Source organism: Macrotis lagotis, chromosome 8, assembly GCF_037893015.1.
Source record: "Macrotis lagotis isolate mMagLag1 chromosome 8, bilby.v1.9.chrom.fasta, whole genome shotgun sequence".
In the NCBI taxonomy this organism is placed as follows: Eukaryota; Metazoa; Chordata; class Mammalia; order Peramelemorphia; family Peramelidae; genus Macrotis; species Macrotis lagotis.
Window position 1 is genome coordinate 182,160,027 of NC_133665.1, and position 20,863 is coordinate 182,180,889.

At 40.7% G+C, this 20,863-nt stretch overlaps 1 protein-coding gene across 1 annotated transcript in view; it reads right to left on the minus strand.

Moving 5' to 3' along the window:
* Window positions 1-9,938, minus strand: part of ITGA9 (integrin subunit alpha 9) — a 360,075-nt gene extending 350,137 nt beyond the window's left edge. Inside the window, exons 1-2 of the mRNA XM_074199051.1 lie at window positions 9,661-9,938; window positions 7,252-7,322 (exon numbers count right to left, since the gene is read on the minus strand). Coding sequence (XP_074055152.1) covers window positions 7,252-7,322; window positions 9,661-9,720 — 131 coding nt within the window. The 5' untranslated portion in view covers window positions 9,721-9,938. The remainder of the gene's footprint in view (window positions 1-7,251; window positions 7,323-9,660) is intronic.
* Window positions 9,939-20,863: the final 10,925 nt, after the last annotated feature.

Sequence of the window (20,863 nt, forward strand, 5' to 3'; positions counted from 1 at the left end):
CCAGAAAGACAGGAACTAGCATTAGAGGAGAAAGTACAATGGGTCACAGCTGGCCCTGGCTGGTCCTCAAGCCTGAAATGCTCTTCCCTCTCAAAAGAATCAAAGAATTGGCCAATCTGAGACCTGAAATAACTGCAGCCCTCGCTGAATTCAACCTCAAACAAAGGAATCTTTGAAGGAACACATGATCCCCAAGGAGGAGGACCTCGCCACCCCATTCCCCAACAAACCAACATTGGCCTCTTGGTAATTTCCTCCCAGTACTCAAATGACACTTCCAATGGGAACATTCTGATTCTCTTGCAATTGTGGGTGCTTCCTCCCACATAATCACCCTGCTTCTATTTTAAATTCATGTGTGTGTGTGTGTGTGTGTGTGTGTGTGTGTACTGGCTGAGAGGCACCATCTTCAGAGAGAGAATGCAAGATTGGACATTGTAGATTGTCAGACCCAAAGACATTCTCATGCTGTCGGAAGGAAAGGCAAGGCCAGGTCAATCTGATGGCCCTAGGCCCATGGTTCCCACTGCTGGGGAAGCTGAGGCAGGCGAATCGCTTAGAAATTGAAAGGGACTGAAGCAACTGGTTGTCTGCACTGTCTGGAACCACCAATATAGAAGTCACAGTCTGGGAAAGCCAGAGAGGTCAAAAATGGAGAACGTCAAAGCTTCCAAGGCTTTGGAACAGTGCGATGAGGTTGTGAGAGACAATTGCCCATCCAACCTGGAGGCCTGGCAAGAGGAAGAAGAGGAAGGAGGAGGAGGGAGGGAATGAGGAAGAGAGGAAGGGGGAGGAAATGGGCAAGGGAGTTTCATATGTCAATCAATAAACATTTATTAAATGCCTACTGTCTACCAGGCATTATTCTAAGATATAAAGAAAGGAAAAGGACAGCAGTAAATCCACTCAAAGACTCAGAATCTACTGGGGAGACAACATGCCAGAAACGATGCCCTAACAAATTCATATTAATCACCAATATTTGTATAATGCTTTGAGGTTTGCAAAGCACTTTAGGTCCATGATCTCATTTGATCCTCATACCTACCCTGTGAGGTAGATCCTATGAGAATCCCAGTTTAATAGCATCTGAGGATGGTGAAGGTCAGAAATTCCAAGATCATCCCAAGGTAAGACCTGAACCCAGGACTTGCAGCAGGCTAGCTGGCCTTCACACAAGGTGACCTTTGAGAGGTACCAGATGCGTGTCTGTGGACTAGGGACTAAACTACATATGGATTATTTCCCTGGAGGTGAGGCCCATCGGGAATTGCTTAGTCTAAGAGGGAGAGAGCCACAGAGGAAGCCACTGAGGGAGGGGAACGGGAATAGCTCTCATGTTAGAGCCTGCTCATAAGGTCCTTGTTGAAAATTTGTTCTGTCATCAGGGGATCACTGTCAGCTCTTTGGGAGTTGGGAAAAAGATAAAGCAAGATAAAACTGGAAATATCTCTCAGGGGTTATCTGCAATATGCCAACCTCAGGATAAATTCATTTGACACCAGAGGCCCCTGGACTAATTTAGTGCATCTGAACCTGTGCCACTGGGTACCTCGGTCTGGGGGATGCACTGTCAATGACATGCCCAGCTTTGGACTGCCACAGAAGAGGGAGAAGTCAGGGTGGGTTCTAATGGAGAGAAAATAAGACAAATAATAGAGCTGCCTCTGTCTCCATAGGCTGCCATCTCATGCAGTTGGAAACCCTAGAGAATACATCCATCAGCAGAGATATCTGGGTAAGGCTCTGCAAATGGACAATGGATTGGGCCCAGAGTTGAAGAGAAGGAGGAGAGGCAGATCAGTGGCCTTCAGGAAATCATTCAGCATTTTTAAGGATTCCAAGTTAGTCCATCTTAAAGTGTGATATTCTGCTAGGGATGGTTCCAGGGAACAAGTAATAAAGTATTGTGGTCTCCAAAGAAATGGTGCGGAGAATAATGCAAAGAATAGAAGCAAACTGTACCCTAACATAGGAGAAATATCAGAGAAATCTGTGATTAGGGGAAAACATGGCAGGTCATGTAGAAAGAATAGGGTGGGGTGGCTAGGTGGTGCAGTGGATAGAGCACCAACCCTGGAGTCAGGAGGACCTGAGTTCAAATCCGACCTCAGACACTTAATAATTACCTAGCTATGTGGTCTTGAGCAAGCCACTTAACCCCTTACAAATAAGAAAGGAAGGAAGGAAGGAAGGAAGGAAGGAAGGAAGGAAGGAAGGAAGGAAGGAAGGAAGGAAGGAAGAAAGAAAGAAAGAAAGAAAGAAAGAAAGAAAGAAAGAAAGAAAGAAAGAAAGAAAGAAAGAAAGAAAGAAAGAAAGAAAGAAAGAAAGGAAGGAAGGAAGGAAGGAAAGGGAGTAACTAGTGACAGTCTGGAATTTGCACTAGCATCTATGCAAGTCAAGTCAACTAGACAAGAAGCATTTATTAAACACTTGCTGCATGACAAGCATTAAACTAATACAAAGAAGGGAGCAAACAGTCTCTGCCATCGAGGAGCTCACATTTTCACAGAGGAGACAATACCCTTCCCTCACCATGAACAGATGGAGTATCCAGAAATTCAAGGAAGTCCTCCAACATGGAAAGTGACCTCCTTGTGGAGAATTTATGGAAGGACTTGGACAAGAGCTAGGATGGCAGACGGGGGAGGACTGAGGCTGCCTGGTTGGTAGGGAATACCGCCATCAGTCATGTATCTCATAAGAGGACAGTCATAGTAACTGATAGTGTTTATTAGTGGAACACTAACCAGAGGACTAGAATGATAGTCCTGGTCCGGGCTCTGCCACTAACGCAGGAGGTCTGGGGGCTAATCAGAGTCTCCAAATCTCAGAGTAGGAAGGGATCTCAGAAGCCATCCAGTCCAACTCATACCTGAACAAGAATTCCCACTCATAACTTATTCCAAAAGAGTGGAAGATCTCCAGGGAGCAGGAACCTACTATGACCTGGGGTATCCTCTTCTACTTTCGGAGAGCTCTAAGAGATAGAAAGTTTTAGCCCAAATTCGTCTCTTTTTCATCCTCCATCCACTGCTCCTATTTCCACTCTTGGGAACTAAGGAGAGCAAGTATAATCAATCCCTCCTCCATTTGACAGTCATTGAAATACTTGAGGACAATTAAGATATCACCCCCCCCCCCAACAACTCTTCCATAAGCTCTTTCATCCAGGTCTAATCCAGCAGGATCTCAAGGGGCTTTGCCACCATGGTTACCTTCTTATGGATACTCTTCAACTTACCACGGTCTTTCCTAATAGGTAGTGCCCAGAAACTATCTTAAAGTACATTAATAGGAATATATTGGAGGAAATGCTCTCACTGCACCCTGGCCTGGAGTATGGCCTCTCATTTTAGGAAGGACACTGGTGCTCTGAGGAGGGCTCCTAAGTTATCAAGCACTGACCAAACTGAGGATTGTGTCATGTGGCAAAGTCTGGCCATGAAGGAGGGTGGGGAGATTCTGAGATGCACCCATCAACTGCTTCATTTTACAGATGAAGAAACTGAGGCTGGCAGCTAAGTGACTTCCCCAGGGTCACAAAGCTAGTAAGTCAGGCCTTCCTGATTCTATCCACTAGTGAATGGTTTTTGGTTCACCGTAACCACCAGAAGGCGTGGACTTGGGTTTTCTAATGAGAAGGACAAGTACCACGAGCCAATCTTTGGACGCAGCATATTTATTTATAAGCTATGAACATGTCGCTGGGAACACAATCACATTTCTTGCACATTGAACTTTCCTATTTGAGGTCCCAGACAGCCTCTGACTGAGCCAGATCTTTCTCTCTCTATCCACGGTAGCTGATTCCAAAAGGGGTGTAATCTGTCCCCTGGCTAGACAGTGGCCACAGTCACGCAGAGAGCTCCCCTTCTAGAGCAGCTGCTTTGAAGTGAGAGCGGACAAGAGGAAAGCATTCCTGGCCTCCTGTCCCAGACAAAGGACCCCGGTACAACTAGGCTTGTCTAGGCAGCACTGTTGCTATCTCCTCCAGCCTCTGATGAAGAGAGCGGCCTCCCTTTGATCATCACTTCTCTGGGGCTTCACCCTCCTCTCATAGAGACAGGTGCTAGATAAAAAGCCATTTTCTATTGAATTGAATCATTTCTGGACATTCCTAATTCCCCAATCTGTTGGAGTCTTCCTCTTTCCTCCTTGCCCCCTCCCCTGTTCTCATCCAGAATACCCCAACTCAATGTATTGGTTTTCTTTAGATGTATGTATTAGTATAAAATGTAAGCTCCTTAAGGGCAGGGCTGTTTCTCTCTTTTTTCTCAGTCTCTGTAAACCCAAATCTTATAGTGATTTCACCAACTCAAGGAATTCCACGAGGAAGAAACCCTCTGCTAAAGCAGACTGTCCCCTTCTCTGCCTGAACCACTCTGAGGGTGAGCCATGAGCTTGGGGTCGCCCAGCAATGGGACACGAGCCAGGCTCTCTCTGGCCTGGGGCAAGCTCTGCTCATGAACAGGCCCACAGAATCAGACACCTGATTCATTGATTGGACTCTTCTGGGACTCCCTCTAATCTGAGGGTCTATGGGAACCCACTTTTCCCAAAGATAGCTACTGAGTTAGCTTGGACTTTGGTTTGCAGTGAATGTATAAAATGAAATTTTTCTTATTCTCATAGCAGCAGTATGTTCATTTTTTTAAAAAGGGAAACAATGGGACAGCTAGGAAACACAGTACATAGAGCACTGGCCCTGGAATCAGGAGGACCTGAGTTCAAATCCAAACTCAGACATTTAATACTTACTTAGCTGTGTGACATTGGACAAGTCACTTAACCCCATTGTCTTACAAAAAAAGAAAAGAAAAGAAAAAAGAAACAACTTAAATGGCCAGTGGAGGAAGCATGGTTAAGTAAATGAAAGTACGGGTGCAGGGCAGCTAGGTGACATAGTGGATAAAGCACCGGCCTTGGAGTCAGGGGTACCTGGGTTCAAATCTGGTCTCAGACACTTAATAATTAACCTAGCTGTGTGGCCTTGGGCAAGCCACTTAACCCCATTTGCCTTGCAAAAAAACCTAAAAAAAAAAAGTACGGGTACAATGGAATATCATAAAAACTTAAAGATGGAAAAGCACGAGGAATATAAAGAATCCTGGGAAGAATGTTATCAAATGATGTAAGTTTAAAAAAAAGGCAGAATCAATCAACAAGCGCCAATTATGGGCTAAACCCTAAGGATACGAAGCCATTGATTCTAGCTGGAATTTACAGAGCAATTTAAGGTTTCCAAAGTGCTTTCCATTTGTGAACTCCTACAATCCTCACTACACCCCTGGGAGGGAGGTGCTGTTATAATTCTCATTTTTACCAGTAAAGGCAGGTTAAGTGACGTGTCCAAGGTCACCCAGCTAGTTAAATGTCTGAGGCTGGATTTGAACGTTGATCTTCCTGCACCATCAGCAGCCTCAAGAAGCTTCTATTTTCCAGGGAACGTAAGAATCAGAAGAATGGAAACAAAACATGTGACCCCGGCACATTTAAACACCTAAGAAGTACTGGGATAGCCTGTCGACTAACTTGGGAGACACATCTCCAAACCATGTGGTCATGCCCTACCCCTCCCTTTCCAGGTCCCTTTATATGCACTGTCTTCTCCCCTCAGTATGTGGGATCCACTTTCTTGTAATGTATCCCCAGGACATACTGGGGCACACAAAAAGCACTTAATGAATGCATTCCCATGCACAGATGTGATTTCAGTGATTTGGGAATTCCTTTTCCTAGTGCAGACATACAGCTTAGGGTTCTGAGTCTCAAATAGTCTTCTGGGCAAGTGATTTTCCCTGAGACAGATGGCCTAGAGGTATCAGAATCAGGACTTAGATGAAGGTTCTCTGGGCTCTGAAGTGGCCCTCCATCCAACAGGCCACACCAACTCAATTGCCACCATATAAGAGGAGAAGAGAAGGAGAATGAATGGACAAACAACTCTGATAGAGCCTTGTGGAATACAAGGAAGTCGTCACCAGACTTCATGTATTGAAATTAATTATTTTCACTGCACAGACTTCCTGAGCAAATTCAGTTGGTTGTTTTTATAGAATCAATAATGTTTTTATTAAAAAAAAAAAATATTGGTTTGGGGCAGCTAGGTGGCACAGTGGATAGAGCATCAGCCCTGGAGTTAAGGGGGCCTGAGTTCAAATCTAGCTTCATACACTTAATGTTTCTTGTGCAAGTCACTTAACCCCATCACCTTAAATAAATAAATTTTTTTAACTAAAAAAATGTATTGGTCTTATAAAACATTTAGTTTTTCAAAAGGAAGAAAGAGAAATTAAACCTTTTACTTGCATAGTCCCTATTTTCTCAAGGATTTCAGGGATTTACACTAAGCTCATCAGTCCCTATCACTGTTCTGCTTTGAAAAACTCAAGGACCCCAGGCCCATTCCAGGAGCTGTTTACACTATCATTACAGTATCTTGCACACTTGTTTATAATTACAGTTTCCTACTTTGTTCCACTTCATTCATTCATGTTATTAGTGGGAAGACAAAAATCCAGATCACTAAATAAGTAAACCTTCAATAACCATCCATTGCTCATTCAAGGCCCTGTGCCAGCCCCTGTGGGCACAGTCTATGTAAAGGCACAGGGGAGGAAGACCTCCTGGCAATGTTAGGGACCAGCAAGGAGGCTGATTTGGTTCAAAATGCATCAGGCAGGGGCGGCTAGGTGGCACAGTGGATAAAGCACCGGCCCTGGAGTCAGGAGTACCTGGGTTCAAATCCGGTCTCAGACACTTAATAATTACCTAGCTGTGTGGCCTTGGGCAAGCCACTTAGCACCATTGCCTTGCAAAAATCTAAAAAAAAATGCATCAGAGCCAGGTTGGGAAGACCTGGCCACACACAAGTGGAGGGTGTAATGTAACCCTTCTGGAGGTGGGAAGGAGCCCCAGAAGACTTCTGAGCAAGGCGGAGACATGGTCAGCTTTGTGGAGGACCCACTGGAGGGAGAATTCACACATGTGGAATGTGTGCCCTCAGCATCCCCTTCCCCAAGTCACAGCCCAGGGAATCAATAATTAGGAAGCATTTCTAAGTGCCAAGATCTGAGGGTGCCCTCAAGCAGTTGACACTCTAGAGAGGATTCCCATGTCTCCTAATCTTCCTATCAGGGTCTCCCTGACTCCATTACCCGGCAGCTCTCCCCTCACCCCTCAGACTATGCACTTATCACCCCCACCCACTGCATACGGCCTTTCTTCTATTTAGTGATCTATATTCACCTCCGTTTATGCGTGGACTCCTCCTGCAATGAGACAACCCTGGGCTTCAAAGGCATCTTTTCAGCTCCAATCTAAAGCAAAACGAGATGGAAAGGCCTCTTGAATATATTTTTTAAGTTGTTTTTTTCTGCAAGGCAATGGGGTTAAGTGGCTTGCCCAAGGCCACACAGCTAGGCAATTATTACGTGTCTGAGGTCAAATTTGAACTGAGGTCCTCCTGACTCCAGGGCCAGTGCTCTATCCACTGCACCACCTAGCTGCCCCAACTCTCCCATCTAGCCACCCCTTGAATATATTTTTAAAAACCTGTGCTCAATTTCTCAACAGCACTGTCCACTGAACCCTAGGATCTGAGATTATCTGAGCCTGGAGCTCTCTGGTGCAATGGAGGCTTGAGTCTCCACCCAAAGGAAGGGATAGATCAGTGAAACAAGGGTTCAAGGATTCTAACTTCTATTTCACTGCTCTTCTCTGTGCTCTCCTATTAAATAATAAACCATTCAAGGAAGAACTAGAAAAACAACAGAACAGTTATGGGAATGGAGCTTAGAGACAAAGAGAAAAGGAGAAACTACATTAATCAGGTCTAAGCTCCAATACATTCGGAGAGGAACAAAGAAATAGGTCAAATGAGAAAAGGAGAGAAAAGAAGAGGAAAAATAGAAAAGCACATCAATTTTTAAATTAGAAAACTATGAGAAAGAAGAAACAAAAACAAAATGAAAAAGTTACACTTGGATCAACATTCTGAATCCATACTTCTTCCTCTGGATGTGGAAAGCATTTTCCATCACAAGTCTTTTGGAACAGACTAAGTTTTACTTGGGAGAGATCAGCACCCATCCTATGACATATTTTACTAAAGAATCTTAAAACACACACACACACACACACACACACACACACACACAGACCTTAACCTTTAGAATCATCCATCCCTGGCATCCACCTGTGCCCCTTCATAAATTTGTGCCTATAAATCATCTTATTTTGCCTAAAGGAAAATTGTTAGCATGCCAGAGAAAGGATTAGTCACTCCTGGAAAGTCTTTTATAGGTGCAAGAGGCCCAGCTCTTCTTTGCTCTCTCTAGAAGACCCTGATGCTGAAAGGGACTCAGGAATCTGTAGCCTCATCAAGAATCCCCCCCCTCAGAAAGCCCTCTTCCCAGATGACTCAGTCCCCTGCAGTTGGAATGGGGATATACAGGTTTCTGGGGATCCTGGCCATCCTCAGAAAGAATGGCTCAATAAAGCACCTGATGATTCCCCTCTCATGGGGACAGTGATCAGATCACCTTGCCATTCTTGTGGCTGGCGCTCTATTCCCCCAAGGCTGCCAGCCAGGTCCATCAGTCTAGAAATTTGACTTTTTGTTTCTAGAACAATGAGATGTTCATTTCTGGACACGATCAATGTGGGAATCTATTTTATGTGATTCTGAATATGAAAATTCGTTTCAAGGGTTTTATTTTTGCTTTTACTTTCAATAGGATGAGGAGAAGAGGTGGGAGGAAGAAAAATAGATTCTTGTTTATTGCAAAAATAAAATTTAATTTAAAAGCATAAAAGAGCTGTCATACTTCTTTCCCATGGTGGCAATAGCAGAAGAGAGCTATTAGAACAACAGACGACAGCTAGGTCATTAATGAGGCAGAGAAATGGGAAAACGGGAAGAGGAGAGTTGGTAGTGCAGTGGATGGAGTCTTGAGCTTAGAATCTGAGAAACTCATCTTTATGGGTTCAGATCTGGTCCAGATCTAGCTGTGTGACACTGGGCATGTCACTTAACCCCATCTGCCCCAGTTTCTGTCAAATGAGTTGGAGAAAGGAATGGCAAACCACCCCAGTATCTCTGCCAAGAAAACCCCAAATCAAATCATGGAGAATCAGACCTGAACAACAACGAAGACAAACACAATCTGAGCTGTCGCTAGCTTCAGTAGAAGTTGGACTAAACCACCTGGCCGTGGTTAGGGCAGATGGCAGGGGCAGGTGGACTTTTGCAGACAAGGCATCAGGCATGGGAGTGTGGGGCCACTTATTCCTGTCTATCATACAATTTTTTGGGAGAGGGAAAGATGTGTTCCAACCACTAGTGCCTTTTATCAATTGATTTTTCCTTATTATTTACCATTGTATTCTGTCTTCATTAAATAGATTGCTTTTTTTATTTGTGGTTCTAGTCTGATATGTTATATTTTTTAAAAGACTGTTAATGGGGCAGCTAGGTGGCACAGTGGATAAAGCACGGGCCCTGGAGTCAGGAGTACCTGGGTTCAAATCCGGTCTCAGACACTTAATAATTACCTAGCTGTGTGGCCTTGGGCAAGCCACTTAACCCCGTTTACCTTGCAAAAAAGTAGTCTAAAAGACTGTTAAATACTTTATAAATGAAAAAGAATATCTTACCAGACAAGCAAGTAGCTCCAAGGTGTAGCATGTGCAGCAGCCACATACAGGTAAAACCATCTCAGGAGACAATTGAGGGTAACCAACAGGCCTCAAACTTGTCAGTCTGTTAGGGGGTGTCCATCCCAAGCAGGTAAAGACTTTTCACCCCATGGAAAAAGGAGAGGATAATTTGTTGCAGTGGCCATGAAGCAGGTGCTCTGAGTTCTTAGAGCTGGGTCAGGCATCCAACACACCAAAGTCACCACTACATCTCAAGACATCACATCGTCCCGACCTTTATCCTGCCACTGGATGTTGATTAGTCTGGAAGAAAGAGAGAGGTTGATGACTTTGTATAGCCTTGTCTGATGGAAATCCAATTCACACTCAAATATGAATCCCTCCCCACATCCCCCAGCCATCTTTGGAGACAAAGGATGAGCATCATCCACAACCACCACCAGCCCGGCACTTGACGGCAGGCTCCAGCCAGAGAGTAGCCAAGTCCAAACCCAAGTTTGATGTCTGCCATATCAAACCAGTCATTGAGAGGGTGCAACCAGAAGCCAGATTCCAACAGATTGAGAATTAATCCAGAAAGGAGGGAGTAAAAACAGCAGATATAAAAAACTCCTCCTAAGACTGTGCTGTGAAAAAAAAATTCAAGAAATGGAGAACAGAGAGGACCTTCACTGCTCTGTAGGTCCAGTCCATAAGCAGAGGAATCCCCACTTGGCCCCATCTAACAGCCAGGGAGCAGAATCCACCCCTCTTGAAATGTCCACTCTGTGTCACGGCAGTTTTCACTGTGGAGAACTGGCTCCACTGGCTTCCTAACATGAAGCCAAAGTCTGCCTCTTTACAACTTCAGCCCTGTTCTCTTGGCTGAGAATCAAACAGAATAATTCAAAGCCTCCCCTATGGGACAGATCTTCAGATGTTTAAGAAACCATCATAGTCCCCAAATCTTCTCTTCTCCAGGCTAAACATGCACACCCAATGTCTTTTAATCAATACTACTACATCATAGACTCAATTCCCCTCTCCATCCTAGCTATCCTCCTCTAAACATGACCCTTTCTTACACCATAGAGAGCCAGAAAACTAAACATTACTAGATTGTGCCAGGGCAGGTTACAGTGGGACTCTATCAACTCTGGAAGCTGAGTCCCTCCTCACAAGAAATTAGGGCACTATCTTTGGGGGCTATGACATTACAGATGCATTTGGAGTCTGAGTGACTCTAAGACCCCCAGATCTTCTTCAGAACAACATCTAATTATGATGCCCCCCATCTTTTGGTTATAGATGGGGTTTTTTCTATTTATTTGTTCAAAATGTTACATCTATCCCTAATAAATGTCATCTTATCCCATTTAGTGGAGCAACAAGATGGCAGACTAAACATTTTCTCCAATCCCACAACCTCACAAATTTCCCCAAAACAGAAATTATGTACCAAAGATAAAAGCAACTTCAGCTATCTCCACAGTCTAGGAAACCAGGCATCAAAAAAATAAAGTTTTTAAAAATCCCCCCAATTCTAGAACTAATGCTCATGACCTTCGGTGAGCTCAGCTCCCCTTCCTCACCTATTTCATGCCAGCATTGAGGCCACACTGGTAGATGCAAGATCAAGATAGAGGCTTACATTAAAGCCACCATGCACCCAGTTCCCTTCTATCTTTCCAATGCCATGGAGACCCCCACTCCAAGCTCAAGAAGTTTGCTTAGACCTTGACAGCCAAACACTGCTGGGTACTACAAGATGGAAGCACCAAAGCTTCCAAGCAAGCTCTGCCTATGTCTGAACTAACGTAAAGAGGGAGTGGACGGGTCACCAAGACAGGACAGCATGTGTGTGGGCCTGGGGGGAGAGCTATGTGGCACTCATCACATCTGAGGATCTAGCACAGAATCCAACTGGGGCCAGTTCTGACCACCCAAAAAATCAACTGGGGCTGAGACCTAGCCTGGTGAACTGGGAAATGCCCATTGTGGGAGGAGGCTGAGATACTTTGAGATCTAATCCCCAAAGAAACCATTATCTGAGAGGAGGAAGTCAGGAAGTGAGTGATAAGGGAAATAACTAGGGGTGGGGGACTGAAAATACCTAAGATTTCAGGAAGCAGAAGACCCAAATGCCATAAAAGAAACAGAAACAGAAAATCAAAAGGAAAAACAGTAACAGCAGAAGGAAAACTGACCTCCAGATCTAGTAAGGAACCTCAGGCAGATCTACAAATAAATATTACAGAATAAAAGGAAATGATCCAACACTCAATGAGATAGAGGATACTACGGAATTTGAGGAGAACGTGGATCATTTAACACTCACCATACTTGAGTGATTTTTAAAAAAAAAAGAGTAAGAATTATGTGAGCAGAATTTATGGTCTGCACAGCGAAAAAAAAATGAACAGAATAGAAAAATTTGAATCTACCATGTCCTCCCCAAAATAAAAAAAAAAAGAGAGAGAGACTAAGAATGGTAAAAACACAGAAAGGAAGGATAACCTAGAAGAAAAGAAGCAAAGAATAAGAATATTAAAAAAAAATCCACCCAATGTACAGCAAGCACATACAGAGGCAACCTAAGGATCACAGAGCTGCCAGAAGAAATTGAAGGAAATAACAGAAGGGAACACCCATATTTTGTGACCATAGAAAATGAAATTCCAATGGAAAAAAATTCACAGATACCTCCAGAAAAAATCCCAGGGCTGAAAACCCCAAGACAGAGGTTAAGTTTAACAATTCAATCCCAAAACAAGTCGTTATGCAAGTCATCGGGAGAATCTTTTAATGCCAAGAAAAGGACATGAGAATAATTCAAGTCCATTCCACACTCACTAGAAAATGTGGGAAGGAATGGAATAATGTAGTCTGAAGAGCACTGGAGCTCAGGATGCAGTCCAAGGAGACCTAACCTGTAAATCTAAGTTTAGTCACATAGGACAACAGATAGATATTCAATAAATAGTTTGAATCGTTCTTAGAAATAAAATCAGAACTGAAGAGATGATCTGCCCCTCAGACCGCCTCAAACAAGAGAAATGCAAGAGAGGAACAGGGAGATCACAAGAGGCTTCTTTCTTAATACACACAAAAAGACAAGGTTCTGAAGGCAGAAATCTAGGCCTGGGGCTCATGGATAGAACCTGGAAACTTCATGCTTGCCTTCTTTTGTGGGACCATGGGAAGGGTCCATAAAGAGGGGGAGGGGAACAGGGGGAGAAGGTTAGCAATAAAGGGAAGGAGGAAGAAAGTAAAGAGGTCTCATTACATTTAGCCCCAAACTCCAGTATTTAACATCATTTTGTATACTGATTCCGCCATCCATCCAGCTTTGTAGCATCTGAAAATTGGACAAACTTACCTATATCCATGCCTTTATCCAAGTCATGGGAAAAAACATTGTTAAAGAGAATAGGTTCAACTACAGATTCCTAGGACATTTCACTTAAGACTCCAGTAATACTGATGTTAAACCATTAATAATTATTCTTTGAGTTCATCCATTCAACCTGTTTCTGGTTGCATTATTGTCTAATCTGTAAAAGCTTTGCCAAGATCTGTGATTGATCTCTATAACATTCCCCTCTTCTCCTAGCTTAGTAATTTTGTTCAAAAATAAAATAAAATAAAGTTAGTCTCACATAACCTATTTCTGATAAACCCATGCTAACTTCCTTTCTGAATGTCCAACAACCAATTTTCTCCAAAACAAAAATCAAACTTACTGGTCTACAAGTTTACAGATTCTGATCTCCTCCTTTTTTTTTTTTTTTTACAATCAAGACAACATTTACCCTTCTCCATTCTTATTGGTTCTTGGTACATTTCCCATGATCTTTCAAATAATACTAACAGAGACTAGATAGGAATATTTGTCAGTTCTTTGAAGACCAGAGAAGGTAGAACACCTGGGCTAAGAGACCTTGATTCATCAAGGGCAACTAGGCACTCTCTTACCACATCCTTAATGCATGGCCAATAGCCATTCATGGTTTTCAAAAGAGAAGCAATAGAGGGATTTTTTCCTCAACACAATAAAAAGCATATTCTTGAAATTTGGAATCAACACTGGATTCCCATTAATTCACTCATTGCTAGAGCTCCCCGCCCCCAGGACCAAGCTGACTAGTTGTCAGTAAACACCTTTCACTTTCCATCTCACCAGCCTTGCTATCCTGCCTGCTACAGCACCCATTCTCCTCAAACTGCACCCTCAGTTCTTTACCTCTTGCTTGGGGAACAATGACCAAGTCAAACACTACCAATACTTCTGGAAAAGTATGTCAGTCCATTCCTCTATGGCTCCATCCTACCATCTGAACAACCCAAAAAGCCTACTCTGGCCACCTCTTCTTTGTTCCTGTGGTCTCTCCTTTTCGAATGGAAACTCTTTAGGCAAAGACAGCCTCACTTTTCTATTTTTATATGTATGGTTTAGGACCATGATTGATCCCTAACAATTGCTTAATAAATGTTTTTCATGTATGCATGCTTTCAAAACAAAAATAACCAGTGGCAGCTAAGTGGTGCAGTGGATAGAGCACTGGCCCTGGAGTCAGGAGGACCTGAGTTCAAATCCGGTCTCAGACACATAATAATTACCTAGCTGTGTGATCTTGGGCAAGTAACTTAACTCCATTGCATTGTTTAAAAAAAATAAAAACAAAAAAATAATAACCAACTTTGATTATTTAGGGTTGGAAGGGGCATTCCAACTCCTCCTTGACAAGAAATCCCCCTCCAACAGCCCACCCTACATTTGGTCATCATGATTGTCCTTAAAAACCTTTATGAAGGGGCAGCTAGGTGGCGTAGTGGATAAAGCACCGGCCCTGGAGCCAGGAGTACCTGAGTTGAAATCCAGTCTCAGACACTTATTTCCCAGCTGTGTGGCCTTGGGCAAGCCACTCAACCCTGTTTGCCTTGCAAAAAAAAAAAAAACCTAATTAAAAAAACCTCTAGGAAGTGAAAGGCTTTGGGGTAACTAATTTGGGAAGTTTTTTCTCATATTAAACATATATCTGAAAAAAAAACCACATTATCTGATTCCCTATAATTCTTCCTTGTTTCTAGGTCTGGCCTCTTGGACCAAATAGAGAGAGTAAATTTCCTCTACTATCAGTATCCTCCAAAGAAAGCTGCTCTTCTCCACTTCCTTCCTTTAACCTGTTATTATCTGATAAGCACCTCTTGGGTTTTAGTATTAAGATAGGGTTAACATTTTGAGCCTTGAAAGGTCGGATTGTTAGGGAGTTTTCCTTACATTGGCTATAGTATTGGAAACGCCAAGAATAGCTGAAAGACTAGAAAAAAATAAGAAGTTAGAGAAACAGACAAAATACTTTAATTTGTAGATATCATAACTATTTCCCGAGAAAATCTGGCTTTCCTTCCTCATTGAAATAATAAAGGAAGTCTGCAAGACTGCAGATTACAAGATAAATCCACAAATATCATTTATATATGAGCCTTATCCCAGTAAAGGATTTTTTTATATATGAGAACTGACTCAATAATTATGGAAAGCCTAGACTCAGATTTATTATCTGATTTTGAACAAGGTTGTGACATCTCTATTGCATCAATCAACTAATCAAAGACATTTAAACTGTGTTCTATGTGCTCAGTAGATGGGAGTGCCAGGCCTAAAGGCAGAAAGACTCATCTTCCTGAGTTCAAATCTGACTTCAGGCACTTACTAGTTGTGTGACTTCCATTTGCCTCAGTTTCCTCATCTGTAAAAAGAGCTAGAGAAGAAACTGGCAATCCATTCCAGTATCTTTGCCAAGGAAACCCCAAATAAGGTTATGAAGACTCAGACACAACTGAAAAATGAATGAACAACATATCTCAACTATACAATAAAAGCAACAAATATGAGGAATATAATGAAATTTGAAAGGATTTACATGAAATAATATCACCACTACAATGACTATATCTACAAAGATGCCACCCTTGTAGGGTCAAGCAGGCTACTTCATCTTTCAAGGTTCCAAGGATGCCCCAAGGAGATGAAGAGGTGAAAAGATGCCTATCTCAAGACTTTTTGAAGATGGCAAGAGTTCAAGTTTCACAACAAACTGAAAAAGACTCCTCTGAGTAAAGAAATGTTAAGATATAGATGCAGGTCTTCTAAGACACTCCCATGATTCTCCCTTCATTTAAGGTCTGCACTTGGAAAGGGACTGAATCTGTGATTTCATTCACTGAAGAGGAAGCTTCTTCTACCAATGCAGCCAGCATCTTTTCTGTAATTTAGTCTTAGAAAGTTATTTAGAGCAATGAGAAGTTAAGTGATTCCTCCATGGTCACAAAGGCAATCTGTCCATGAGAGAAGGAACTGAATTGAGCCTTCCAGCTCTGAATCTATGATCCTCTCAGAATGGGCCAAAACAGAAAGGAACAGAAAGAATGGCAAGGGACCATTGATGTTAGTTCATTGGGGTGGGGAGCGGGGAGCTGTATCTGTGCATGAATTAACAAGGGACCAGGTTAAGGAAAAAAAACGGCACAACTGTTTATGAATGCCATTTCATTTTTCATTTTTTTATCTCCATCCTTCCAAATAAAAGCTCTCTCTCTCCTAACAATAAGCATAATTAAGCAAAACAAATCAACACACTGGCTATGCATAAAAATGCATGTCTCTTCTTACTCCCCACCCTATTGTTTTCTCCTACTTTACTTTAGTCATTCTCTGTTTCTTTGCTGAGTATAAAAGCAATTTTCTAAGACTTCAGAACTCACAGTGGCCAACTTAGAGGACCCATGATAAAGCACATTACCTGCCTCTTGGTGGTGTTTCAAAGATGCAAAATGAGAATTCTTTGGATATGGACAATTTAGGGATCTTTGTTGCTTGAACATGCATATCTGACATGAAGGGTTTGGTTTTTTTTGTTGTTTTCAAAGGGAGAAAAGTGGAAGGTACAAAAAATATGGTTGTAAATTGAAGAAATAAAGTTCAGATAGATAAATAAATGAATACTTTTCCTGGTTTTGTCCACTTTACTCTGCATAAATTTATCCCAAGTTACTCTGAATTTCATAATCATTGTTTACATGGCATAATAATACACCATTACATTTATCACAATTTGTTCAGTTATTCTCCATTTGCCACCACAAAAAGAGCTGCTATATTTTTGAACAAATAAAACCTATGACCTTTTTTTGATCTCTGTAGGATACAATAGTGGTTTTGTTGGGTCAAAAACTATGCAATTTGATTGTCCTTTAGGAACAGCTCCAAATTGTTCCCCAGAATAATTGGGTAAGTTCACAACACCACCAAAAGTACATTAGTGTCCCAATTTTCACGTAACTCCATTAATTATCCATTTCCTTTTCTGTCATATTATGAATCTGTTAGGTTGAGATGCTAACTCAAGAGGAGTTTTAATTTGCCTTTCTCTAATCAGTGGTGATTTAGATCATTTTTATGACTACAGATAGTTTTGATTTCTTCAATCTGAAAACTGACTCTTGATAGCCTTTGACTATCAATTGGAGAACGGCTCTTAAATTTTAATAAATTTGATTCACTTCTCTATATATTGAGAAATGAGGCCTTTGGCAGAGACACTTGCTATAAAAAAGATTTTTCCAATTTTTTGCTTTCCTTCTAACCATTGGTTTTGTTTATGCACAAAATAACAAAATTATTCACTTTACATTCTGAAATGCTCTCTACTTCTTATTTGATCATAAATTTTCCATAGATCTGCCAGGATATGTATTCCATGTTCCTCTATCACCCTATATGTCTAAATTAGGCACCCATTTTGATCTTATCTTGGTAAATGTTGTGAGCTGGCGATTTATATATATAGTTACTACTAAATGATTTTCCAATTTTCCAAACAAGTATTTTTTGTCAATAAGTGAGTGCTTGTCCCAAAAGCTTAGATCTTTGAATTTCTTAAACATTATATCTGCTATGGCCATTTTTAAAATTATTATTGTGTACCTAATCTATTCCACTGCATTTATTAACCAGTACCAGATTATTTTGATGATTACCATTTTATAATAGTTTGAGATCTGGTTCAGTTGGACTACCTTCAGTTGTTTATTTTTTCAGTAACTTCCTTGATAGTCCTTGACCTTTTGCTCTTCTAGATGAATTCTGTTATTTTTTTCTAGGTCTGTAAACTATTTTTTGGTAGTATGATTAGTATGGCACTGAATAAGTTAATTTAGGTAGAATTAAGTAAATTAGATAGATTTGTCATTTTTACTATAGTGGTTCAGCCTATCCATGAGTAATTAACATTTTTCCAATTGTTTGGATCTGACATTATGTTTGAAAAGTATTTTGTAATATATTCTCTAGTTTCTAGGTTTGTCTTGGCAGGGTAAAATACTGAATTTCTTTCCAGAATGGTTAGATCAATACACAGTTCCAATATATTTTTTACCTGCTCTTTCTCTATCCCTCCAATAACTGTCATTTTAAGCTTTCCTCATCTTTGCCAATTTGATGAGAATCTCAGAATTCTGTTAATTTTCATTTTTCTTATTAGTGACTGAAGAGCATTTTTTCCATGATTATTGGAGGCTTTCATTTCTTCACTTGTAAACTGATTGCTTATATCCATTAAGCATTTATCTATTGAGTATTGGCTCTTATTTTTTTATGTATTTGTATGAATTCCTTACACAGCTTAGATACCAAGAATAAATCAGAAATGTATAGCAAAGATTTTTTTTCTAATTTTAGATGTGTTGATCTTTTGTGCAAAAGTTTTTCAATTTAATGTAACTGAAATTGTCCATTTGATCTTGTACGATCATCTCTATCCTTTAAGATATTCCTCCTTATTCCCATCCCTATTTCTTTTGCTTTTTTAAAAATCATATAATCTTTTATATTTAAGTCTTGTATTCTTATGAAGTTTAAGTATATGGTATAAGAGTTTGAACTAAACCAAATTTCTGCCAAAGCATTTTCCATTTTTCCTTATAGATTTTTTAGAATGAGGTCTTTACTCTGTTAACTTGGCACCCCTGGTTGTTGAATATTATGTAAAATGACATTCAATTTTTTCTTCCCTTACATTTATCTCATCTGATCCAACTTTCTCATTTTTTTTAACCATTACCAAAAAGTTTTAATGATTATTACTGAATAGTATAGTTTGAGATATGGTTACTTCTTCATTTCTCCCTCTGTCATGAGGTTGGGGATTCTGTCTGGGTTTCCCACTGTAACCCACAACAGATGGGTATTTTAAAACAATTTCATCTACATTCTGGAGAACATTTGGCATCAATTTTGTTACTGAAAAAGTAATCATCAACGATACCTTCCATGCAACAGTCAAGGGAGGTGGGGCTGAGCCAACACAAACCATCAAAGAAAGCAAGAGAAGACTGGATGGGAAATTGCTTAACATTTCCATAGCCACACAATCATTATTCAAGGATAGCACTAACACTTTCTAAATCCACACCTTTTCTAGGGTTTGGAGTACCCTCAGAAGGCACATCAATGTGGAAATACTTTGAAGCTTAGATGGGACAATAGGTTCCAATCACATTTGACTGGTCACCTTCCCAACCTTTGGCAACAGAAGGAAGATGAGCATGAAGTGTCTGAGCATAGCTTCGAAATGCCAAAACATAGCTCAGTCATCAAAATGACAGAATTAGAAGAAGGAGCCATCTTATTAAACTGGCAAAGCTGATAAATACTTAGAACAGTTAATGTTACAGGAATTTTAAAAGACAAGAGCATATATATATATATATATATATATATATATTCATGGTTGAGCAGTGGATTGATCAATTATTTTGGGAAACCATTTGCAAATATGTGAGAAAAGTTACTAAAGTTCATATTCTTTGACCCAGGCATCTTACTATTGGATCCAAAGGAAATCAGTGACTAAAAGAAAGGTCCAATGTATATCCAATATTTATCCTAGTATTTTTGTGATAATAAATAATTACACGGTAGATGCCTATCATTTGGGGAACGGGTAAACAAATTTTGGTACATGAATGTAGAAGAAAATTACCATCAATCAATCAATCAAGAATTTATAAAAGCTTTTATCTGCTGGGCACTAAGCTGGGTACTTATGATACAGAGATATAAATGAAATGGTCTCTATTCCCAAGATGCTTACAGTCAATCAGAGAAAAGAACATATAAACAAATAAGCAAACACAAAATATATTAAGCAAATAATGTAATCTGGAAGAAAGACGTACTAATGGTTAAGAGAATGAGGAAAGATCCTATGTAGCAGATGGAGCCTAAACTAAGGTTTAAAGAAAGTTAGGAATTCCAGGAGCCAGAGGTAAGGAAGGAATCTAGTGATGCAAAAGAATGGGGATGGAAGAAAGAATAATGTTTAACAAGTAAAACAAGGAAGACACTTTGGCTGGATGACTGTAGAGTATGAGAAAGATGGTGACATCTAATGTGACTGGAAAGGTAAGCTGAAGTCACACTAGGAAGGGCTGTAAAGGCCATAAGAATGTCCTCTAAGAAAGGATGAATGTGAAGAATTCAAAGAAACCAAGAAGACATTTGAATAGATGTCAACTGAATAAAGAAGAATCAGGAGAAGAAAAAAGCCAATGACTTTAATCATGTGAATGAAAACAACATCCAAAGGATGCTGAATTCAAATTCAATTATCATGGTTCATTCATTACAATTCTTCATCTTTATGCAGATGACACAGATGGTCTCATCTTGCTTCAGGTCTCTGTTGAGCTCTACCTACACAGCAAATGCTAAGGGGGGATGTTGACCTAGATGTCGCAGAGTCATCTCCAACTTTATTAAACTTTCCTATTCTTCTCAAGGGTACTATTATTTTTCCCATTTCAAGGATTGCAAACCTAGATGCTATCAGCCCATGGATCAATAGTATTGACTGTACACCAAGCACTATGCTAAGATAATGGGAATAGAAAGAACAAAGTGTTTTGATTTCAAAGAAGTCACATTCTAATGAGAGAGAAAGGAGATCTTCCCAATAGGAGATATATAAAGATCTTGTGCCATCAGAATGTGAGCTCCTTGAGGATAGACACTGTGTGTGGGCACACACTCCTACAGAGAGAGACACATGCCTAATATACAGGAGAGGTAGATGGTAATCTCAAAGGGAAGACTAGCAGTGGAGACCAGAAAAAGCCTTCTTTCAAAAATGGAATTTGAGCTGAGGACTGAAGGTAA